Source organism: Loxodonta africana, chromosome X (assembly GCF_030014295.1).
Source record: "Loxodonta africana isolate mLoxAfr1 chromosome X, mLoxAfr1.hap2, whole genome shotgun sequence".
NCBI classification, from domain to species: domain Eukaryota; kingdom Metazoa; phylum Chordata; class Mammalia; order Proboscidea; family Elephantidae; genus Loxodonta; species Loxodonta africana.
Genome location: NC_087369.1, coordinates 81,028,344 through 81,054,785, shown reverse-complemented (window position 1 = coordinate 81,054,785; position 26,442 = coordinate 81,028,344). Strand labels below are relative to the sequence as shown.

Genomic DNA, 26,442 nt, shown 5'->3' with positions numbered 1-26,442 from the left:
TGGACCCAGTCTGGTGGAGGCTATGACAGTTACGGTCCATTAGTCCTTTGAACTAATCTTTCCCTTGGGTCCGTGGTTTTCTTCATTCTTCCTTGCTCTAGACAGGGTAAAATCAGTGCAGTATCTTAGATGGCCATTCACAAGCTTTTAAGACCCCAGACACTACTCACCAAACTAGAATGTAGAACATTTTCTTTATATTATTTTTTTATTGTACTTTAGATGCAGGTTTAGAGAGCAAACTAGCTTCTCATTAAACAATACACATATTGTTTTATGACGTTGGTTGCCAACCCCATGACATGTCAACACTCTTCCCTTCTTGATCTTAGGTTCCCCATTACCAGCTTTCCTGTCCCCTATTGCTTTCTTGTCCTTGCCCCTGGGCTGGTGTCTCTAGTCTCATTTTGCTTTATGGGCCTATCTAATCTTTGCTGAGGGGTAAACCCCAGGAGTGACTTCATTACTGAGCTATAACGGTGTCCGGGGCCATACTCTTGGGGTTTCTCCAGTCTCTGTCAGACCAGTAAGTCTGGTCTTTTATTTATTTATTTGAGTTAGAATTTTCTTCTACATTTTTCTCCAGCTCTGTCCAGGGCCCTCTATTATGATCCCTGTCAGAGCAGTCGGTGGTGGTAGCCGGGCACCGTCTAGTTGTGTTGGACTCAGTCTGGTGGAGGCTGTGGTACTTGTGGTCCATTAGTCCTTTGGACTAATCTTTCCCTTGTGTCTCTGGTTTTCTTCATTCTCCCTTGATCCAAATGGCGTGAGACCAGTGGAGTATCTTAGATGGCTGCTCACAAGCTTTTAAGACCCCAGACGCTACTTACCAAAGTAGATTGTAGAACATTTTCTTTATAATCTATGTTATGCCAATTGAGCTAGATGTTCCCCGACACCATGGTCCCCACAGCCCTCAGCCCAGCAATTTGGTCCCTTGGGGAGTCTGGATGTGTCCATGGAGCTTCCACAACCTTGTCTTGGACAAGTTGTGCTAGCTTCCCCAGTATTGTGTACTATTGTTCCCTTCACCAAAGTTACCACTTATCTACTGTCTACATAAGACTTTTTCCTCCCAACCCTGCCCTCCCTTGTTACCATCAAAGATTGTTTCTTTTTTTGTGTAAGCCTTTTCATGAGTTTTTATAGTAGTGGTCTCATACAATATTTGTCCTTTTGTGATTGGCATATTTCACCCAGCATAATGCCCTCCAGATACATCCATGTTGTGAGATGCTTCACAGATTCATCATTGTTCCTTACCCATTGCATAGTATTCCATTGTGTGTACCATAGTTTATCCATTCCTCTGCTGATGAGCACCTAGGTTGTATCCATCTTTTTGATATAGTGAACAATGCTGCAATGAATATGGGTGTGCATATGTCTATCTGTGTGACAGCTCTTACTTCTCTAGGATATATTCTTAGGAGTGGGATTGCTGGATCATGTGGTATTTCTACTTCTACCTTTTTAAGGCAGCATCGTATCGTTTTTAAAAATGATTGTACCATATTGCATTACACCAGCAGCGCATAAGAGTTCCAATCTCCAACATTTGTTATTTTCTGTTTGTTTGTTTTGTTTTATTCGTGCCAGTAATGTTGAGGTGTGATAGTATCTTACTGTGGTTTTGATCTGCATTTCTCTAACGGCTAGTGACTGTGAGCATTTCCTCATGGATCTGTTAGCTGCTTGAGTGTCTTCTTCAGTGAAGTGTCTGTTCATATCCTTTGCTCATTTTTTTAAATTGTGCTTTAGGTGAAAGTTTACAACTCAAGTTAATTTCTCATACAAAAATTTATACACATACTGTTATGTGACAGTAGTCGCGATCCCTACAATATGACAACACATTCCCCCTTTCCACCCCAAGTTTCCCACGTTCATTGAATCAGCTCCTGTCCCTTCCTGCCTTCTCATCTTGCATCTGGACAGGAACCACCCATTTGGTCTCATGTATCTGCTTGAACTAAGAAGCACATCCCTCCCAAGTACTGTTGTATGTTTTATAGTCCAATCTAATCTTTGTCTGAAGAGTGGGCTTCAGGAATGGTTTTAGTTCTGGGTTAACAGAGTGTCCGGGGGCCATGGCTTCAGGGGTTCCTCCAAGCTCAGTCAGACCACTGTTGTTAGGTGCCATCATGTCACTTCAGACTCATAGCAACCCTATGTACAACAGAACCAAACACTGCCCAGTCCTACGCAATCCTCGCAATCACTGTTATGCCTAAGCCCATTGTTGCAGCCACTGTGTCAATCCATCTCGTTGAGAGTCTTCCTCTTTTTTGTTGACCCTCTACTTCATCAAGCATGATGTCCCTCTCCAGGGACTGATCCCTCCTGATAACATGTCCAAAGTATGTGGGACGTAGTCTCACCATCCTTGCTTCTAAGGAGCATTCTGGTCATACTTCTTCCAGAACAGATTTCTTTGTTCTTTTGGCAGTCCATGGTATATTCAATATTCTTCTCCAACGCCACAATTTGAAGGTGTCAATTCTTATTCAGTCTTCTTTATTCATCATCCAGCTTTCACAGGCATGTCTTAGTCATCTATTGTTGCTACAACAGAGATACCACAAGTGGATGGCATTAACAAAGAGAAATTTATTTTCTCACAGTCCAGAAGGCTAAAAGTCCAAGTTCAGGGTATTGGATTCAGGGGAAGCCCTTCTCTCTCTGTTGGCTCTGGAGGAAGGTCCTTGTCGTCAATCTTCCCCTGAACTAGGATTGTCTCCGTGAAGTAACCCCGAGTCTAAAGGACACGCTCTGTTGTGATATTGCCCATCTCATTTCTTATTGGTGTTATTTGCCTCCTCTTTCGCTATGAGTCGGAATTGACTCGACGGCAGTGGGTTTGGTTTTTTTGGGTTCTTCTGTCAGTTTGGCCAACAGTTTATCAATTTTGTCGATCTTCTCAAAGAATCAGTTTCTGGTCTTGTTGACTGTTTCAATTGTTTTTCTATTCTCTATTTCATTTAATTCCACTCTAATTTTTTATAATTTGCTTCGTTCTGGGCCCAAGGGCTTCTTTTGCTGCTCTCTTTCTAGTTGTTCCCACTGTAGAGTTAATGTTTTGATTTTGGCCCTTTCTTCTTTTTGGACATGTGCATTTATTGCTATAAGCTGACCTCTGAGCACTGCTTTTGCTGTGTCCCAAAGGCTCTGGTAGGATGTGTTTGCATTCTCATTTGGTTTTATGAATTTCTTTATTCGGTCCTAGATTTCTTCTATAACGCAGTAGTTTTTGAGCAAGCTATTGTTCAGTTTCCATCTATTTTTTTTCCTTGCTTTTTCTGTTAATGATTCTTACTTTCATGCCTTTATGGTGAGAAAAGATGCTTTGTAATATTTCAATGTTTTGGATTCTGTTAAAGGCTCGCTTTGTGGCCTAATATGTGGTCTATTCTGGAGAATGTTCCATCTGCATTGGAAAAGAAAGTATACTTGGCTGCTGTTGAGTGGAAGCTCCCTACACGTCTGAGATCAAGTTGGTTGATTGCAGCAATTAGATCTTCCGTATCTTTACTGAACTTCTTTCTAGGTGTTCTGTCCTTCACAGAAAGTGGTGTGTTGAAGTTTCCTGCTACTATTGTGGAGCTGTCTATTTCCCTTTTCAATGTTGTTAGAGTTTGTTTTATGTATTTTGGAGCCCTGTCATTGGGTGTGTATACATTTATTATGATTATGTCCTCCTGGTGTACTAGCCTTTAAAGTTTATTTTATCAAAGATTAATATTGACACTCCTGCTCTTTTCTGATTGTCATTTGCCTGATATATTTTTTTCCATCCTTTGAATTTCAGTTTGCTTGTGTCTTTGAGTCTAAAGTGTGTCTCTTGTAGGCAGCATATAGACAGATCATGTACTTATATCCATTCTGCCTCCTGTCTCTTTATTGGTGCATTTAGTCCATTTACATTCAGGTATGGGTTTAGCACTGCCATTCTGAGGGGTGTGTGTGTGTGTGTGTGTGTGTGTGTGTGTTGCCACCTTCTTTGTTCCACTTAATTTTTTGTGCTGAGTCGTTTTTCTTTATATATTTTTTCACCTTTTTCATTGTTGTTGATTTTGTATTTGCTGAGTCTTTATGTTTTTCTTCTTTTTTATTTTGATACGTAGATTTGTTAGTTTCCTTTGTGGTTACCTTAAAATTTACCTCTATTTTCCTAAGTTTAAACCAATCTTTTATTTCTTGTTATCACCTTAACTTCCTCTCCCTATGAAACTTCTATGACTACACTATTTCATCCCTCTTTTTTGTTTTAATGTTGTCATCTTTGACATATTAACATCTCTGTTTCCCTATTTCCAGGGTTTTAGCTTTGACTTATTTTTGTGACTTCCCTATCTGGGTTGATAAGTGGTTGTTCTGTCCTGTGTTCTAGTCTTGGGTTGTTATCTGATGTTATTTATTTTCTAACTGGAGAACTCCCTTTAATATTTCTTGTAATTTTGGATTGGTTTTTACAAATTACCTTACTTTCTGTTTATCTGAAAATGCCCTAATTTTGCCTTCATATTTGAGAGACAGTTTTGCCGAATATATAAATCTTGGGTGGCAATTTTTTTTCCTTCAAGGCTTTATGTATGTCATCCCATTGCCTTATTGCCTGCATGGTTTCTGCTGAGTCGTCAGACCTTAATCTTAGTGACTCTCCTTTGTAGGTGACTTTCCATTTATCACTAGCAGCTCTTAAAATTCTCTCTTTATCTTTGGTTTTCCCAAGTTTGATTATAATATGTCTTGGTGACTTTCTTTTAAGGTATACCCTGCATGGGATTTGATGAGCTTCTTGGAAAGAAATCTTCTCGTCTTTCACGATATCAGGGAAGTTTTCTGGCAGCAAATCTTTAACAATTCTCTCTGTATTTTCTGTTATGCCCCCCGTTCTGGTACTCATAGATTATTTCTCTTGATAGAGTCCCACATAATTCTTAGGGTTTCTTCATTTTTTTTAATTCTCTTATCTGATTTTCCACAAATAAATTGGTCTCAAGTGCTTTATCTTCAATCTCACTAATGCTGACGTTCATTGCTTCAATTCTGTTCCTCTGACTTTCCATTGAGTTGTCTAGTTCTGAAATTTTGTTGTTAATCTTTTCTTTTTTTTTAATTTTTGAAGGTTTACAGAACAAACAAGCTTCTCATTAAACAATTAGTATACATATTGTTCTGTGACATTGGTTGCCAACCCCATGACATCTCGACAATCTCCCTTCTTAACCTTGCATTTTCTGTTACCAGATTTCCTGTCCCCTCCTGCCTTTAGTCCTTGCACCTTTAGTCTCGTTTTGTTTTATTGGTCTCTCTAATCTTTAGCTGACCCTCACGTGTCTGTCAGTTCGTCATGCTGTGGGGGCTTGTGTGTTGCTGTGATGCTGGAAGCTATGCCACTAGTATTCAAATACTACCAGAGTCACCCATGCTGGACAGGTTTCAGCTGAACTTCCAGACTAAGACAGACTAGGAAGAAGGACCTGGCAGTCTACTTCTGAAACATTTAGCCAGTGAAAACCTTATGAACAGCAGCGGAACATTGCTTGATATAGTGCTGGAAGATAAGCCTCTCAGGTTGGAAGGCACTCAAAAGAACTGTGGGGAAAAGTTGCCTCCTCAAAGTAGAGTTGACCTTAATGATGTGGCTGGAATCAAGCTTTCGGGACCTCCATTTGCTGATGTGACACAACTCAAAATGAGAAGAAACAGCTGCAAACATCCATAAATAATTGGAAAGTGGAATGTACAAAGTATGAATCTAAGAAAATTGGAAGTCATCAAAAAAGAAACAGAATGCAAAAACATTGATATCCTGGGCATTAGTGAGCAGAAACGGGCTGGTATTAGCCATTTTGAATTGGACAATCATATGGTCTACTATGCCAGGAACAACTTCACAGGAATGGCGTTGCATTCAATATCAAAAAAGAGCATTTCAAGACCTATCCTGAAGTACAACACTGTCAGTGAGAGGTTAATACCCTACAAGGAAGGCCAGTTAATATGACTATTATTCAAATTTACACACCAACCACTAATGCCAAAGATGAAGAAATTGAAGATTTTTACCAGCTTCGGCAGTCTAAAATTTATCGAACATGTAATCAGGAGGCATTGATAATTATTGGAGATTGGAACGCGAAAGTTGGAAACAAAGGACTGTAGTTGGAAAATACAGCCATGGTGATAAAAACAATGCTGGAGATCGTGTGATAGAATTTTGCAAGACCAACGACTTCTTCATTCCAAACACCTTTTTTCACCAACATAAATGGTGACTACGCATGGACCTACCCAGACTGAATACACAGGAACCAAATCGACTATATCTGTGGAAAGAGACAATGGAAAAGCTCAACATCATCAGCCAGAACAAGGCCACGGAAGATCTAAATGCCACAATCAAGAGACTTAGCTCACGGAACACTCTGCCCAACAACAGCCAAGTCTACTTTCTTTTCCAACACACATGGAACATTCTTCAGAATAGACCACATATTAGGCCATAAAGCAAGCCTTAACACAATCCAAAGCATCAAAATATTACAAAGCATCTTTCTGACCATAAAGCCCTGAAAGCATAAATTAATAACAGAAAAAGCAAGGAAAAAAAAATCAAACACATGGAAACTGAACAATACCTTGCTCTAAAACTACTGGGAAATTAAGGCTGGAATAAAGAAATTCATAGAATCCAATGAGAATGAAAACACATCCTACCAGAATCGTTGGGACACAGCAAAAGCAGTGCTCAGAGGTCAATTTATAAATGCACACATCCATAAAGAAGAAACAGCCAAAATCAAAACATTAACCCTACGACTTGAACAAATAGAAAGAGAGCAGCAAAAGAAGGCTTTGGGCACCAGAAGATAGGAAATAATAAAGATCAGAGCAGAATTAAATGAAATAGAGAATAGAAAAACAGATGAAAGCATCAACGACACCAAAGGCAGGTTCTTTGAATAGATCAACAAAATCAATAAACCACTGGCCAAACTAACAAAAGAAAAACAGGAGAGGAAGTAAATAACCCAAATAAGAAATGAGATGGGTGATAATGCAACAGCCCCAACTTAAATTAAAACGATCATAACAGAATACTAGGAAAAACTGTGCTCTAACAAATTTGAACCTAGAGGAAATGGACAAATTTCTAGAAACATACTACCTACTGAATCTGACAGAAACGGAGGTAGAACAACTAAATATACCTATTACAAAGGAAGAGACTGAAAAGGTAATTAAGAAACCCCCAACAAAAAAAAGCACCAGCCCTGATGGCTTCACTGGAGAATGCTACCAAACATTCAGAGAAGAGTTAACACCACTACTACTAAAGGTATTTCAGAGCATAGAAAAGGAAAGGATACTCCCAAAGTCATTCTATGAAGTCAGCATGTCCCCGATACCAAAACCAGGTAAAGACACCACAAAAAAAGAAAATTACAGACCTATCACCCTCATGAACTTAGATGTAAAAATCCTCAACAAAATTCTAGCCAATAGAATTCAACAACATCTCAAAAAAAAAATTCACAATGACCAAGTGGGATTCGTAGCAGATATGCAGGGATGGTTTAACATTAGAAATACAATCAATGTAAACCATCATATAAATAACACAAAACACAAGAACCACATGATCTCATCAATTCATGCGGAAAAGGCATTTGATAAAGTTCAACACCGATTCATGATAAAAACTCTCAGGAAAATAGGAATAGAAGAGAAATTCCTCAGCATAATAAAGGGCACTTATACAAAGCCAAAAGCCAACATCATCCTAAATGGAGAGATCCTGAAAGCATTCCACTTGAGAATGAGGACCAGACAAGGATGCCCTTTATCACCACTCTCATTCAACATTGTGCTGGAGGTCCTAGCCAGAGCAATTAGGCTAGAAAAAGAAATAAAGGTCATCCAAATTGGTAAGGAAGAAGTAAAAGTATCGCTATTTGCAGATTATATGATCTTATACACAGAAAGCCCCAAGAAATCCTCAAGAAAACTACTGGAATGAATAGGAGATTTCAGCAAAGCATCAGGATACAAAATAAACATACAAAAATCAGTTGGATTCTTCTACACCAACAAAGAAAACGTCGAAGATGAATTCACCAAATCAATACCATTTACAATAGCACCCACGAAGATAAAATACTTAGGAATAAATCTAATCAGAGACATGAAAGGCCTGTGCAAAGAAAACTACAACACACTACTGCAAGAAACCAAAAGAGACCAATATAAGTGGAAAAACATACCTTGCTCATGGATAGGAAGACACAACATTGTGAAAATGTCCATTCTACCCAAAGTGATCTACAGATGCAATGCAATCCTGATCCAAATTCCAAAGGCATTTTTTAAGGAGATGGAGAAACAAATCACCAACTTCATATGGAAAGGGAAGAGACCCTGGATAAGCAAAGCACTACTGAAAAAGAAGAACAAAGTAAGAGGCCTCACGCTACCTGATTTTAGAACCTACTATACTGCCACAGTAGTCAAAATACTCTGGTACTGGTACAACAACAGATACACAGACCAATAGAACAGAATTGAGAATCCAGACATAAATTCATCCAAGGGCCCAAAGTCTGTTAAATGGGGAAAAGGCATTCTCTTTAACAAATGGTACTGCCATAACTAGATATCCATCTGCAAAAAAATGAAACTAGGCCCATACCTCACACCACGCACAAAAACTAACTCAAAATGGATTAAAGACCGAAATATAAAATCTAAAATGATAAAGATCATGGAAGAAAAAATAGGAACAACACTAGGAGCCCTAATACATGGCATGAAGAGTATACAAAACATTACTAACAATGCACAAACAGCAGAAGTGAAACTAGATAACTGGGAACTCCTAAAAATCAAACACTTATGCTAATCCAAAGACTTCACCAAAAGAGTAAAAAGAAAACCGGCAGACTGGGAAAAAATTTTGGTTATGACAAATCCAATCAGCGCCTAATCTCTAAAATCTATAAGATACTGCAGAACCTAAACGACAAAAAGACAAACAACCCAATTAAAAATTGGACAAAGAATATGAACTGACACTTCACCAAAGAAGACATTCAGGAGGTGGAGCCAAGATGGCGGAATAGACAGATGCTTCCTGCGAGCCCTCTTACAACAAAGACCCCAAAAAACAAGTGAAACGAGTATATTTATGAGAAGTGACGAGACCTGAACATCAAAGGCAAGCTTAGAAAACGAATTGAGGGGTAAGGGGAGGAAGGGACAGTTTAGAAGTGGAGAGAAGTCACCGGACCTTAATCACAGGGACCCCTCAGGCACCATTCCTGGGAGCAGCAGTGGTGGGCTGGTACTACCATTTGGCTGCAGTTGCCTAAAGGAGAAGCATCCAGCCACACAGCCTACTCACACCTCTGGAACCAGAGAAGAACGGCGCTCTCGGCAAAAGCTAAGTACTTGTGTATATTTTACCGTACCCCCCGCCCCTGCTCTCAAGCTGGCTTTAGCGGCTGATTTCCCTGGGCCTGAGACAGACCCTGTTGAGCGCCTAGAGCCATCCTCCGGCCTTGGTGAAGAAATAAATTTGCAGTTGGGGAAAAGATAATTTGCCAGCTCCACTAACTGGGGGGAGCTCAGGATGGAAGCGGCTCCTGTCCAGGCATAAACAGTCTGTGGACTTCGAGTACCTTTCCCCTCTGCATGGACCTGTGTGGGCCTATTTCAGGAGAATAGGCCCTTGTGGGCAAACTGCAACTGTTTCAGCTGTGTGGCGGAGATGTGGGTGTTTGATGTCTGACATTGCTTTGCCTATTAAACAGGGCCCTCACCCACCCACATCAGGGGCCTAGGGACTGGCGTCTCCACTCAGGTCACCCAGCCACCTGCGACAGGAGTCCAACGATAACTGGTACCTCCCAGTCCGTACAACCAACACATTCGGTGCCCATGGTCCGTATGCAGAACCAACCCACCTGTACATTCTATGGAACAGGGACACATTTTCATCAGACACATGTGGGGGAGGGACGATTCTCAGCCCCTTGCCTTGTTCAGAGTGTGACACCCCGCTGCAACCAGACACCAGTATCTACACCAATCACCCCTGCCCATCTAAGACTGTAGTACAGAGCCTGTACCGCACACTTAATGATCAGCTACCTGGATACCTGAGCTGAATTCATCCAAGGAAAGTGAAGGGACTCCCAGACTGATACACCTGATAATAGCTCTAGCCACTGGGGGACACGACGTCAGAGCTCCAAAGGAGAAAATAATCAAGCTAGCTCACTCAAGCAACCCATTTGGGCATATCAAAACAAAATAAAGCAAGAAGCTATGACACAGTAAGCAAACATAAAATAAACTAATACAATAACTTATACATGGCTCAGAGACAACAGTCAGTATCAAGTCACATAAAGAAACAGATCATGATCACCTCAACAAGCTCTCAAAACAAAGAATCAAGGGATCTTTTAGATGAAAGTGCCTTCCTGGAATTACCAGAGGCAGAATACAAAAGATTAATATACAGAATCCATCAAGACATCAGGAAGGAAATGAGGCAATACGCAGAACAAGCCAAGGAACACACAGATAAAGCAACTGAAGAAATTAGAAAGATTATTGAGGAACATAATGAAAAGTTTAATAAGCTGGAAAAATCCATAGACAGACAGCAATCAGAAATTCAGAAGATTGACAATAAAATTACAGAAGTAGACAACTCAATAAAAGGCATAGGAGCAGAATTGAGCAAGTGGAAGGCAGAATTTCTGAACTTGAAGATAAAGCTCTTGGCACTAATATACTTGAAGACAAATCAGATAAAAGAATTAATAAAAATGACGAAACCTTAAGAATCACGTGGGACTCTATCAAGAGAAATAACCTACGAGTGACTGGAGTACCAGAAGAGGGAGAGATAACAGAAAACACAGAGAGAATTGTTGAATATCTGTTAGCAGAACTCTTCCCTGATATCTTGAAAGATGAGAAGATATCTATCCAAGATGCCCATTGAACTCCACATAAGGTAGATGTTAAAACAAAGTCACCAAGACATATTATAATCAAACCTGCCAAAACCAAAGACAAAGAGAGAATGTTAAGAGCAGCTAGGGATAAACGAAAAGTCACCTAAAAGGACAGTCAATAAGAATAAGCTCGGACGGACGACTTGGCAGAAACCATGAAGGCAAGAAGGCCATGGGATGACTTATATAAAAAAATTGAAAGAAAAAATTGCCAGCCAAGGAACTTATATCCAGCAAAACTATCTCGCAAATACGAAGCTTAAATTAAGACATTTCCAGGTAAACAGAAGTTTAGGGCATTCGTAAAAACCAAACCAAAACGACAAGAAATACTAAAGGGAGTTCTTTGCTTACAAAATCAATAATATCAGGTATCAACCCAAGACTAGAACACTGGGCAGAGCAGCGAGAAGTCAACCCAGACAGTGAAACCACAAAAAAAAAAAATCAAGGAAAAAAACCACTCAAAACAGGGAAACAGAGATGTTATAATGTAAAAGAAGACAACAGTAAAGCAATAAAGAGGGACTAAGAAATGTAATCACTGATCTTCCACATGGAGAGGAAGATAAGGCGATACAAAGAAATAAAATTAGGTTTAAATTGAGAAAAATAGGGGTAAATAATAATGCAACCACGAAGGAGACAAACTATCCTACTCATCAAAATAAAATACAAGAAAAAAATAGAGACTCAGCAGACACAAAATCAACAACAATGAATATAAGGAAAGGACAATCTATAAAGATAATCTACTCGACGCATAAATTAACTGGGAAAAAGAAACTGTCAACAACACACAAAAAAAGACATCAAAATGATAGCACTAAATTCTTACCTATCCATAATTATGCTGAATGTAAATGGACTAAAAGCACCAATAAAGAGACAGAGAGTGGCAGAGTGAATTAAAAAACACTATCTGTCTACGTGCTGCCTACAAGAGACACACCTTAGACTTAGAGACAAAAACAAACTAAACCTCAAAGGATGGAAAAACAATATCAAGCAAACAACAATAAAAAAGAGCAGGAGTGACAACATTAATTTTGGAAAAAATAGACTTTAAAGTTAAATTCATCATAAAGGATAAGGATGGACACTATATAATGATTAAACGGATAATATACCAAGAACATATAGCCATATTAAATATTTATGCACCCAATGATAGGGCAGCAAGATACATAAAACAAACTCTATCAGCATTGAAAAGTGAGATAGACAGCTCCACAGTAATAGTAGCAGATTTCAACACACCACTTTTCGTGAAGGACAGAACATCTTGAAAGAAGCTCAATAAAGACATGGAAGATCTAAATGCCACAATAAACCAGCTTGACCTCATGAACATATATAGAACACTCCACCCAACAGCAGCCAAGTATATTTTCTTTTCTAGTACACATGGAACATTCTCTAGAATAGACCACATATTAGCTCATAAAGGAAGCCTTAGCAGAATCCAAAACATTGAAATATTACAAAGCATCTTCTCTAACCATAAGGCCATAAAAGTGGAAATCAATAACAAAAAAGAAGGGAAAAGAAGTCAAACCCTTAGAACCTGAACAATGCCCTGCTCAAAAAAGTCTGGATTATAGAAGACATTAAGGATGGAATAAAGAAATTTCATAGAATCCAATGAGAATGAAAACACTTCCTATCAGAACCTTTGGGACACAGTGAAAGCAGTGCTCAGAGGTCAATTTATATCAATAAATGCACACATACAAAAAGATGAAAGGGCCAAAATCAAAGATTTATCCCTACAACTTGAACAAATACAGAGAGAACAACAAGAGAAACCCTCAGGCACCAGAAGAAAACAAATAATAAAAATTAGAGCAGAACTAAATGAAATAGAAAACAGAAAAACAATTGAAAGAATAAACAAGACCACAAGCTGGTTCTTCGAAAAAAATCAACAAAATTAATAAACCATTGGCCAAACTGAGAAAAGGAAAACAGGAGAGGAAGCAAATAACCCGAATAAGAAATGAGATGGGTGATATTACAACAGACCCAACTGAAATTAAAGAATCATATCAGATTACAATGAACAATTGTACTCTAACAAATTCAAAAACCTAGAAAAACAGGATGAATTCCTAGAAACACACTACCTACCTAAGCTAACACAAACAAAGGTAGAACAACTAAACAGACCCATAACAAAAGAAGAGATTAAAAAGGTAATCAAAAAACTCCCAACATAAAAAAGCCCTGGCCCGGACAACATCACTGCAGAGTTCTACCAAACTTTCAGAGAAGAGTTAACACCACTACTACTAAAGGTATTTCAGAGTGTAGAAAAGGACTGAATACTCCCAAGCTCATTCTATGAAGCCACCATATCCCTGATACCAAAACCAGGTAAAGACACCACGAGAAAAGAAAATTACATACCTATATCCCTCATGAACTTAGATGCAAAAATCCTCAAAAAAATTCTAGCCAATAGAATTCAATAACATATCAAAAAAATAATTCACCATAACCCAGTGGGATTCAAACCAGGTATGCAGGGATGGTACAACTTTAGAAAAAGGATTAATGTAATCCATCATATAAATAAAGCAAAGGACAAGAATTACATAATTTTATCAATTGATGCAGAAAAGGCATTTGACAAAGTTCAGCATGCATTCATGATAAAAACTCTCAGCAAAATAGGAATAGAAGGAAAATTTCTCAACATAATACAGGGCATTTATACAAAGCCAACAGACAACATCATCCTAAATGGAGAGAGCCTAAAAGCATTCCCAATGAGATCAGGAACCAGACAAGGATGCCCTTTATCACCACTCTCATTCAACATTGTGCTGGAGGTCCTAGCCAGAGCAATTAGGCTAGATAAAGAAATAAAGGGCATCCAGATTGGCAAGAAAGAAGTCAAAGTGTCTCTATTTCCAGATGACATAATCTTGTACACAGAAAACCCTAAGGAATCCTCAAGGAAACTACTGAAACCAATAGAAGAGTTCAGCAGAGTATGGTAAACATACAAAGAGCAGTTGGATTCCTCTACACCAACAAAAAGAACACCGAAGAGGAAACCACCAAATCAATACCATTTACAGTAGCCTCCAAGAAGATAAAACACTTAGGAATAAATCTTACCAGAGATGTAAAAGACTTATACAAAGAAAACTACAAGACACTATTGCAAGAAACCAAAACAGATTTACATAAGTTGAAAAACATACCTTGCTCATAGATAGGAAGACTTAACATTATAAAAATCTCTATTCTATCAAAAGTGATCTATAGATTTAATGCAATTTTGATCCAAATTCCAATGACATTTTTTAATGAGATGGAGAAACAAATCACCAACTTCATACGGAAGGGAAAGAGGCCCTGGATAAGTAAAGCATTACTGAAAAAGAAGAACAAAGTGGGAGGCCTCACTCTACCTGATTTTAGAACCTAATATACCGCCACAGTAGTCAAAACAGTCTGGTACTGTTACAACAGATACATAGACCAACAGAAGAGAATTGAGAATCCAGACATAAATCCATCCACATACGAGCAGTCAATATTTGACAACGGCCCCAAAACTGTTAAATGGGGAAAAGACAGTCTTTTTCACAAATGGTGCTGGCATAACTGGATATCCATCTGCAAAAAAATGAAACAAGACCCATACCTCACACTATGCACAAAAACGAGCTCAAAATGGATCAAAGACCTAAATATAAAATCTAAAACGATAAAGACCGTGGAAGAAAAAATAGGCACAACATTCGGAGCCCTAATACACGGCATAAACAGTATACAAAACATTAGTAACAAAGCAGAGGAGAAACTAGATAACTAGGAGTTTCTAAAAATCAAACACCTATGCTCATCCAAAGACTTCACCAAAAGAGTAAAAAGATTACCTACAGACTGGCAAAAAGTTTTTAGCTATGACATTTCCGATCAGCGCTCGATGTCTAAAATCTACCTGATACTGCAAAAACTCAACTACAAAAAGACAAATAACCCAATTAAAAAATGGGTAAAAAATATAAACAGACACTTCACTAAAGAAGACACTCAGGTAGCTAACAGATACATGAGGAAATGTTCACGATCATTAGCCATTAGAGAAGTGCAAATCAAAACTACAATGAGATTTTATCTCACTCCAACAAGGCTGGCATTAATCCAAAAAACACAAAATAAGAAATGTTGGAGAGGTTGTGCAGAAACTGGAACACTTATACACTGCTCGTGGGAATGTAAAATGTTACAACCACTTTGAAAATCGATTTGACACCTCCTTAAAAAAAATAGAATTACCATATGATCCAGCAATTCCACTCCTTGGAATATATCCTAGAGAAATAAGAGCCTTTATATGAACAGATATATGGACACCCATGTTTATTGCAGCACTGTTTACAATAGCAAAAAGATGGAAGCAACCAAGGTGCCCATCAATGGATGAATGGATAAATTAAATTATGGTATATTCACACAATGGAATACTGTGCATCGATAAAGAACAGTGAGGCATCTGTGAAACATTTCATAACATGGAGGAATCTGGAAGGCATTATGCTGAGTGAAATTAGCCAGTTGCAAAAGGATAAATATTTATAAGACCACTATTATAAGACCTTGAGAAATAGTTGAAAGAGAGAAGAAAATATTCTTTGACGGTTACAAGAGCGAGGAGGGAGGGAACGCGGGAGAGGGGTACTCACTAATTAGATAGTAGATAAAACTACTTTACGTGACGGGAAGGACAACACACAATACAGGCAAGGTCAGCACAGCTGGACTAAGGCAAAAGCAAAGAAGTTTCCTGAATAAACTGAATACTTTGAAGGCCAGTGTAGCAGGGGTGGGGGTTTGGAGACCATGGTTTCAGGGGACATCTGAGTCAACTGGCATAATAAAATCTATTAAGAAAGTATTCTGCATCCCACTTTGGAAAGTGGCATCTGGGGTCTTAAATGCTAGCAAGCAGCCATCTAAGATGCATCAATGGGTCTCAAACCACCTGGGTCAAAGGAGAATGAAGAACACCAAGGACACAAGGTAATTACGAGCCCAAGAGACAGAAAGGGCCACATAAACCAGAGACTACATCAGCCTGAGACCAGGAGTACCAGATGGTGTCCGGCTACAACCGATGACTGCCCTGACAGGGAACACAACAGAGAACCCCTGAGGGAACAGAAGAGTAGTGGAATACAGACCCCAAATTCTCGTAAAAAGACCAGACTTAATGGTCTGTCTGAGACTAGAAGGACCCCAGTGGTCATGGCCCCCAGACCCTCAGTTGGTCCAGGACAGGAACCATTCCCAAAGCGAACTTTTCTGACAGGGATTCGACTGGACAAAGGGATGGAGAGGGATGCTGGTGAGGAGTGAGCTTCTTGAATCAGGTGGACACTTGAGACTATGTTGGCATCTCCTGTCTGAAGAGGGTAGGGGGGTTAGAAGCTGGCAAAATGGACACAAAAATGGACACGAAAAGAGAGAGTGGAGAGAGGGAGCGGGCTCTTTCATTTGGGGGAGAAGAACTGGGAGTATGTAGCAAGGTGTATGTAAGTTTTTGTGTGAGAGATGGACTTGATTTGTAAACTTTCACTTAAAGCACAATAAAAATTGTAAAAAAAAAGACTTTCAAGCAGCTAATAGATATATGAGGAAATGCTCACGATCATTAGTCATTAGAGAAATGCAGATCAAAACTACAATGAGAAGACACCATCTCACCTCAACAAGGCTGGTATTAATAAAAAAAAAAAAACACAAAATAATAAATGTTGGAGAGGTTGTGATGAGACTAGAACACTTACACACTGCTGGTGGGAATGTAAAATGGTACAACCACTTTGGAAATCAATTTGGCGCCTCCTTAAAAAGTTAGAAATAGAAGTACCATATGATCCAGCAATCCCATTCCTTGGAATATAACCTAAGGAAATAAGAGCCCTCACACAAATAGATATATGCACACCCATGTTCACTGTAGCACTGTTCACAATAGCAAAAAGACGGAAAAAACCAAGGTGCCCACCAACACATGAATGGATAAACAAACTATTGTATATTCCCACAATGGAATATTATGCAACGATAAAGAACAACTATGAATCCTCGGAACATCTCATAACATGGATGAATCGGGAAGCCATCACGCTGACTGAAATTAGTCAGCCGCAAAAGGACAAATATTATATATGACCACTATTATAAGAACTAAAGAAAAGGTTTAAACACAGAAGAAGCATTCTTTGATGGTTACAGGGGTGGGGAGGGAGGGAGAGGGGAAGGGAAGGACAACATGCAATGCAGGGGAAGTCAGCACAGCTGGCCTAATCCAAGAGCTAAGAAGTTTCCTGAATACAACCAGACACTTCGAGGGACAGAGTAGCAGGGGCGGGGTCTGGGGACCATGGTTTCAGGGGAAATCTAGGTCATTTGGCATAATGAAGTGTATTAAGAAAACATTCTGCATCCCACTTTGGTGAGAGGCATCTGGGGTCTTAAAGGCTAGAAAGCAGCCATCTAAGATGCATCAATTGGTCCCAACCCACCTGGAGCAAAGGAGAATGAAGAACACCAAAGATACAAGGAAAATATGAGCCCAAGAGACAGAAAAGGCCATATAAACCAGACTTCCAACCCACCTGGAGCAAAGGAGAATGAAGAACACCAAAGATAGAAAGAAAATATGAGCCCAAGAGACAGAAAAGGCCATATAACCAGACTTCATCAGCTTGAGACCACAGGAAATAGACGGTGCCGGGCTACCACCAATGACCGCCTTGACAGGGAACACAACAGAGAGTCCCTGGTGGAGCAGGAGAAAAGTGGGGTGCAGAACTCAAATTCTAGTAAAAAGACCAGACTTAATGATCTGACTGAGACTGGAGGGACCCCGGAAGACATGGCCCCCGGATGCTCTGTTAGCCCAAAACTAAAACCATTCCCGACGTCAACTCTTCAGACAAAGATTAGACTGGATTACAAGACATAAAATGATATTGGTGACGAGTGTGCTTCTTAGCTCAAGTAGATAAAAAATGAGACTAAATGAGCAGCTCCTGTCCAGAGGTGAGATGAGAAGGCAGAAAGGGAAGGAGCTGGTTGAATGGACATGGGAAATACAGGGAGGAGAAGAGGAGTGTGCTGTCACATTATAGAGAGAGCAACTAGGGTCACATAACAATATGTGTATAAATTTTTGTATGAGAAACTAACCTGAACTGTATACTTTCACTTAAAACACACACACACACACACACACACACACAAGAAAACAGCGAACTGCAAGGGTATGGGGAAACTGGAATCCTTATTCATTGCTGGTGGGAATGCAAAATGTTACAGCCATTGTGGAAAACAGTGTAGCGGCTCCTCAAAAAACTAAAAACAGAACTACCATATGACCCAGCAATTCCACTCCTAGGTATATATCTAAAAGACTTGAAAGCGGAGACTCAAAAAGAGACGTGTACACCAATGTTCACTGCAGCACTATTCACAATAGCCAAGAGGTTGAAACAACCTAAATGCCCAGCAGAAGAAGAATGGATAAACAAAATGTGGTACATACATACAATGGAATATTATTCAGCTGGTAGGAGAAACGAAGTCTTGATACATGCCTCAATATGGATGGAGCTGGAAGACATTATGCTGAATGAAATAAGTCAATCACAAAAAGACAGATATTGAACAACCTCACTTACATAAAAAGATAAGAAAAGACAAATGTATAGAGAACAAAGTTTTTCAGTGGTTACCAGAGGCAGGAGGGAAGGCGAGAGGGGGTTTATTGCATATGAAGTACTGAGATTCGGTTTATGGTGACGGAAAATCACATTTATTAATGGTAGGGTTGCACAGCCAATTATCGGAAGTGCTGTCAATATGTTTTGTAAAAAGTTGGATTGGCAAAAGTTGTGTGACAGACATATTTACAACAACGACAAAAAAAGAAGTACTGCTGGTGAGGCTGCTTATGCAAACAACTCATGGGATTTGGTTCCTTGGTTTGGAGGTTTAGGGTCACGGTTTCATGGGACATCCAGTCAACTGGCCTAATAATGTGTTTAATGGTTCTGTTCTACCTCCTAGTGCCTGGGGTCTTAAAAGCCTGTAAGCCAGCCATCCAGAACATGACAATTGGTCCCTAGTCACCTGGAGCAACAGAGGAAGAAGGAGAGTCCGGAATAGTAGGAGGAAATGGAACGTGTGGCTAATTGCTTCCATGAGCAACTGCCACCTTTGCCGTGAGACCTAAGGACTGGATGGTGCCCTGCTACCATTACTGACCATTCTGGTCAAGGATTCTATAGAGGAATCCTGATCAAAAGGGGAATATGCAAAACAGAATTCAAATTCTCATGGACTCCAGACTTTCTGGAGCTATAGAACTTGGATGAACCCCTGAAACTGCTGCCCTGAGATAATCTTTAAACCTTAAACCAAAAATATCCCCTGAAAGTCTTCTTAAAACCAAACAGTAGTTTAGCTTAACTAGTATAAAATGTCTGCCTTGAGCATTATGCTCTTTTATATGCCTTGAGCATTATGCTCTTTTATATGGGATCAAATTGACAACAGCAACTTGAAAGATTAGATAGGAAACTTAAAGGGCAGTGAGTTTATGTTAATGGGGGAGGTACAACTCAGAAAAGGAAGGTGAGAATGTTGGCACAACCTGAAGAATGTAATCAATGCCACTGAATCGTACATGCAGAAATTGTTGAATTGGTGTATGTTTTGCTGTGTATATTTCTCAACAACAAAATAAATAATTTTTTATTGGAAGACAAGTATTAATTACTTGTTAGTATAAAATAAAAAGAATCAAAATAAACTAAATCTCAAGTTAAAAAATTTTTTTCTCCCTTATCCCATAAAAAAAAAATAGTTACAAAAAAATACTGATATTTCCTTCACATCATCTCTTCTACCCAGCCCCTCCTTTCCATCCCCCTGTCACCACCCTAATTCAAGTTCTTGTCCTCCACTTTACGCCTGGGTACTGCAGCATTCCCCTAAATGTGCTCCTTACCGCCAGGCTCTTTCATCCATCTACACACACCTCCAGAGAATGTGTCTAAGCCATGTTCCAATTATGTTCCCATCTGGTTTTTCACTGACTGCTTGGCCTGGCATTCAAGGCTCTCATCAATCTGATCCCAACTTCTATTTTCAGCCACCATTCCCAGTCTGGCCAAAGTGGGCTATTAAAATGTTCCCTGGATGAAAACTGCCATTTTCTACTTCCAGGCCTTGGCACACGTGTTCTCATGGGCCTAGAATAACCACATCTCCACCTCTAATAAGAACATTTGGGTAGTACTTTTACTGCTGCAAAGAACTTCCGTTTGCATTATCATATTTAATCCTCACAAAAACCCTTCAAATAAACTATTGCTAAGTGACCTGCCCAAAGCTGACAGAGACATGAGTCTTCTGATCCAAGTTTCATGGTCTTTCCATTATACCACAATTGCTGACTCACCTTTCAAAAGGGTTAATTTAGATGGCACAAAGAAAGGCGCTGAGCACATAAAGCACTCACACTTTCAATAACTATTTACTTAAAACATTTTTATCTTGGGTGGAGTAATCCAAAAGTCCAGAAAGATGAACCCACAGAGCAAGAAAATAAAAAGAAGAGCAAACACAGGGAGTGGTTTCTGACTTAGCAGAAGTCTTGAGACTGAGATTTTGTCAGAACACTCAGCCTTTAATTCACAAAATAGACCCCTATGTAAGGAGGCTGGGGTGGGGAGAAGGGAGACATACAGACAAGACATAGGAGGCTAAAGGGTCTTAATTCCAAAGCCTGATAACAGTCTTGCTCAAATTAGTTAGTTCTGAAAACAAATCTACATCAGAAAAGTGGTAGGTGAAAACTTGCACTATCTGCAGATTTCAGCAGAGAACACGACCCCTGTGTGCCTGTGTTTGTGCAGTACAAACCAAGCCTCATGGCTTAGCATAACTTCACCTGTGCCACTTTACTGCAGCTAAGCATCTCCACATCAGAAGAACCAACAAGCCACCAAACTGAGTATATCAGACACCATGACCAACAAAGCAACCTACACAGCAGCACAACAGGAAGCCTACAGACTGACACAGGAAGTACCAAAGCAACAGTTAAGAGTCCAGACAGGCTAGCCTCCTTTGGATGATGCAGACTGACAATGACACCAAGGGGCAGCTTCGCTTTTCTTTTGTCACACCTCTAGCAAAGCAGCCTGGGAGCTATCCAAGACACCTATCCCCATGGACAAAGCAGCTAACGTATGTATCTAGAATTCCAGGAGAAACTTTGTTGAAAGGGGTCTATCCAAGCAAGAACATACCGAACTACTGCCCACTATCTCACCCAGAGAGAAGCATAGAAATAGAAAGACCCTGTTGCTCCATCGCCTGACACATCATTCTTTTTTCTCCCTTACCCAAAACCTACCTTGCCATCGACTCAATTCCGACTCATGCCTTTGCACACATATTTGTTCCAGAGTAGAACCGCTCCATAGGGTTTTCTTGGCTGTAATCTTTATGGAAGCTGATCGCCAGGCCTTTCCTCCATGGCAATTCTGGCATGGCAACTGAAACTCCAATCTTTTAGTTAGTAGTCAAGCGCAAACCATTTGCGCCACCCAGGGGCCTATTTCTCCCCTTAAGATGCATTTATTATCCCAAAATACAGATAAAAAATAAACACACAATCCTTCACATACATTCCTTCTTTTGTAAGACAACTCAGATATATGGAAATATATTACTCCTGAATGCAGGTAAAAACCTCATAGATTTAAGGGAAAAAGTGAGAAGTTCCTGGAACTTAAATGGAAAAATGTGTTAACTTTTGGGTTTCTTTAAGTATTAACATGTCTTTGCTCTAAATGATCTGCTATTATTTTCAGTATCGGCTATGTAGGGCTTAATACAAATAAAGGAACTACAAGCAAGCCACTTCATCCTAACATTTAAGCTTTAAAAATTCACAAGGATATACAGAGTAGTAAGAGTAACTGGGTTAATCCAAAACAATATAAAAACCTGGAAGATAATCTTGACTCCGCTCCCTCCAAGTCCAGTGGGTCATAAAAACCTGTCAGTGCTGCCTTCTCACCATTTGCACTTTATTTGCCTTGGTTTAGTGCAAATTGAAGAGGCCCTCATGGTGCAATAGTTAAGCACTCAGCTGCTAACCAAAAGGCTTGTGGTTCAAACCCACCCAGTGGTTCCACGGGAGAAAGACCTGGCAATCTGTTTCCATAGATTACAGCCTAGATAAAAAAAAATAAAGGACATCCGGATTGGTAAGTAAGAGGTAAAACTATCCTTATTTGTGGATGATATGATACTTTACGTAGAGAACACAAAGAAATTCACAAGAAAACTACTAGAACTAGTAGAAAGATTCAGCAGAGTAGCAGGATACAAGATAAACATGCAAAAATCGGTTGGATTCCTATACACCGATAAAGGGAACTATGAAAAGGAAATCAGGAAAGCAATACCATTTATAATAGCTCCTAAAAAAATAAAATACTTAGGAATAAATCTAACCAGGGACATAAAAGATCTATACAAAGAAAACTACAAAATACTACAGCAAGAAACCAAAAGAGACCTACACAAATGGAAAAACGTATCATGCTCATGGATAGGTAGACTCAACATTGTGAAAATGACAATTCTACCAAACACAATGCAATCCAGATCCAAATACCAACACCCTTCTTTACTGAGATGGAAATACTAATCATTAACTTTATATGGAAAGGAAAGAAGCCCCAGATAAGTAAAGGGTTATTGAAGAACAAAGGAGGAGGCCTCACACTACCTGACCTCAAAACCTACTATATAGCTACAGTAGCCAAAACAGCCTAGTATAGACCAATGGAACAGAATCGAGAACCCAGATGTAAATCCATCTACCTAGGGCCTCCTGATCTTTGACAAAGGCCCGAAGTCCATTAAACGGGGAAAAGACAGTCCTTTGAACAAACGGTGCTGGCAAAACTGGATGTCCCTCTGAAAAAAAATGAAACAGGAGCCATATCTCACACCATACACAGAAGCTAATTCAAAATGGATCAAAGACCTAAATATAAAACCAAAAACTATAAAGATCATGGAAGAAAAAATGGGGCCAATGCCAGGGGCCCTAATACACAGCATAAATATGAACTATAACTAACAATACACAAACACCAGAAGATAAGCTAGATAACTGGGACCTTCTAAAAATAAAACACTTAAGCTCATTAAAAGACTTCACCAGAAGAGTTAAAAGAGAACCTACAGACTGGGAAAAAATTTTTGGCTATCCGACAAAGGTCTAATCTCTAAAATCTACAGGAAAATCCATCACCTCTACAACAAAAAGACAAATAATCCAATTAAAACATGGGCAAAAGATATGAACAGACAGTTCACCAAAGAAGAGTTTCAGGCAGCAAACAGACACATGAGAAAATGCTCGCCATCACTAGCCATTAGATAAATACAAATCCAAACTACAATGAGATTCCCATCTCATTCTGACATTACTGGCAAGAATCTGAAAAACAGAAAACAACAAATGTTGGAGAGGTGCAGAGAGACTGGAACTTGTATGCACTGCTTGTGGGAATGCAAAATGGTACAACCATTTTAGAAAATGATATGGTGCTTCCTTAAAAAGCTAGAAATAGAAATACTATATGAACCAGCAATCCCGCTCCTAGGAATATATCCTAGTGATATAAGAGCCATCATACGAATAGGCACATGCACACCCATGTTCACTGCAGCGTTACTCACAATAGCAAAAAGATGGAAACAACCTAGATGCCCATCAACAGATGAATGGATAAACAAACTATGGTACAGACACAAAATGGAGTATTACATAACGATAAAGCACAATGATGAATCTGTGAAGCATCTCCTAACATGGATGAATCTCGAGGGCATTATGCTGAGTGAAATAAGTCAATCACAAAAGGACAAATACTGTATGAGACCACTATTGTAAAAACTCATGAAAAGGTTTATACACAGAAAGAAACAATCTTTGATGGTTACAAGGGAGGGGAGTTGTGGGGGAGGGAAAAGCACTAAATAAACAATAGATAAGTGGCAACTTTGGTGAAGGGTAGGACAGTACACAATACTGGGGAATCCAGCACAACTTGTCCAAGACAAGGTCATGGGAGCTCCATAGACATATCCAAATTCCCTGAGGGACCAAATTGCTGGGCTGAGGGCTGTGGGGACCGTGGTCTTGGGGAACATCTAGCTCAACTGGCTTAACATAGTTGGTAAAGAAAATGCTCTGCATCCTACTTTGACGAGTAGCATCTGGGGTTTTAAAAGCTTGTGAGTGGCCCAGACTGAGTCCAGCACAACTAGATGGTGCCTGGCTACCACCACTGACTGCTTTGATAGGGATCACAATAGAGGGTCCTGGACACAGCTGGAGAAAAATATAGAAAAAAACTCTAACTCACACACACACAAAAGACCAGACATACTGTTCTGACAGAGGCTGGAGAAACCCCGAGAGTATGGCCCCCAGACACCTTTTTATCTCCGTTCTGAAGTCACTCCTGAGGTTCACCCTTCAGCCAAAGATTAGACAGGCCCATAAAAAAAAGAGACTAAGGGGTCACACCAGCCCAGGGGCAAGAACTAGAAGGCAGGAGGGAACAGGAAAGCAAGACCAACGGAAACGGGGAACCCAAGGTCGAGAAGGGGAGAGTGTTGACATGCTGGGGGTATGGCAACCAATGTCACAAAACCATACGTGTATTAATTGTTCAATGAGAAACTAAATTGTTCTGTAAACCTCCATCCAAAGCACAATAGAAAAAAAAAAAAGACTGCAGCCTAGAAAACATTATGGGGCAGTTCTACTCTGTTACATAGCGTCGCTATGAGTCAAAATAGACACAACACACCTAACAACAACGACAGTGCAAACTAGTGGCCAGTAGGCTATATCCAGCCTGAAAAAGAGTTGTGTTTGGCTACACATCGTTCTTTAACCTGAGTTTAAGGACAAAGGAAATCTCAGAGGTCAGAGATGCTGTGGGGGCAAAAGGGCTCCACTCTGGCCAGGTAATTGCAGTGATTCTTCCAGACTGCCCACACCTGAATCTGCTGCTGATAGGCTAGGGGAAAAGGTAGGAGGGGAGCCTGCAGAGACACCTCGTCCTCCTGCTTATGTCCTGACCGGACTCCTTCATCCCCTTGAAGACCCCCGAATGCTTAGTGGATTGCTTAACATGGGATAATTGTGCAATCTACTACTGTTAAAGTGAACACGAGCAATACATACCCAGTCTGGTATTCCTCAAATTCTGCAAAGCGGGGTTTCTTCTTCGAAGCCCTAGGTCTTTTTTCTCTTGCAGGAACTGAAAAGATAAATAGTTCACTTGTACTCTGAAAACTGGTACCATCCAGCAACTGACTGAGGGCAAGCCCAAGAGCCCCTATAACTAAGCCCAGAGGGCAGTATCTATAAATGAAAATTGTCTGTCTGTCTAAAGACTCCAGACTACTTCATTAGTCATTCTGAATGATTTTCCCTATGTAACTCTCACAGCGGTCGGCAGAGTAAGCTAGGTGGATTCTGTCATATGTACTGAGGGCTGTGCTGAGGTTACCTGCGCATGCCCCTAGAGACTGGACTTTATGGGCAACTGAGGCATCTGCAGTATAAGCAGTGGTGTGGCACAGCTCACTCACTTGCTATGAGAAGTGGCTGGTGTCTAGGCAGTACCTTCATCCAATATGGAAGCCAGGTCTTTCTCCCTTAGTCTATGACTCATACTGCCTAGGTGCTCTAGCCAGAGACTTACGGCTCATGCCATTCATTCATTTATTTAAAAAAAATTACTAAACATTATGTGCTGAGCACCAGGGAGAGATTAAAAGAGAGTTAAGAGTTCTCCCTGCAAGAGGTTCACAGTCATTTGGGGGAGAGAGATTCAGAGACATATTATAACACAGTGTGATTAGCGCTTTCGTAGAGATGAGTTCTAAGAGCTTTGGGAACCCAAGAGGGAGGAATAATTCTGACTTAGGGCTTCAGAGAGGAAGTAACAATTGGGATGGGTCCTAAGAAAAATGAGATTGCCTCAGGACAAAAAATGCAGTAAGAAAGCACTCTAGGTAGATGGAAACAGCAAATACTAAGACATGGAGAAAATGAGAACATGTGATATGTTCAGAGAGCAAGAAGAAAATGGGTGGGAAGGTTGACTGGCTTCTTTATACTTTTAAAGATCCTGCCAACAGCTCAAATAACCCTTCCAAGATGGTGGAATCCTATCTTCCCCCTTAGTGTTCAATTGTAAAATAGTGAAGAAAAATTATATTTATCATGTAAGCTCAAGAGGAGCAGCAGGGACATTGGTGCTGTGGTGCA

The 26,442-nt window shown here is 39.9% G+C and overlaps 1 protein-coding gene across 3 annotated transcripts in view; it reads right to left on the bottom strand.

Moving 5' to 3' along the window:
* The window catches only part of GCNA (germ cell nuclear acidic peptidase), a 62,957-nt gene that overhangs the window by 16,947 nt on the left and 19,568 nt on the right, over positions 1-26,442 (bottom strand). For all 3 annotated transcript variants that reach the window (XR_010319801.1, XM_010592760.3, XM_064278548.1), the window contains exon 7: positions 25,351-25,426. Coding sequence is in view for 2 of the 3 variants with exons in the window: in XM_010592760.3 (XP_010591062.1) it covers positions 25,351-25,426 (76 nt within the window). In the remaining variant the exon portion in view is untranslated. The remainder of the gene's footprint in view (positions 1-25,350; positions 25,427-26,442) is intronic.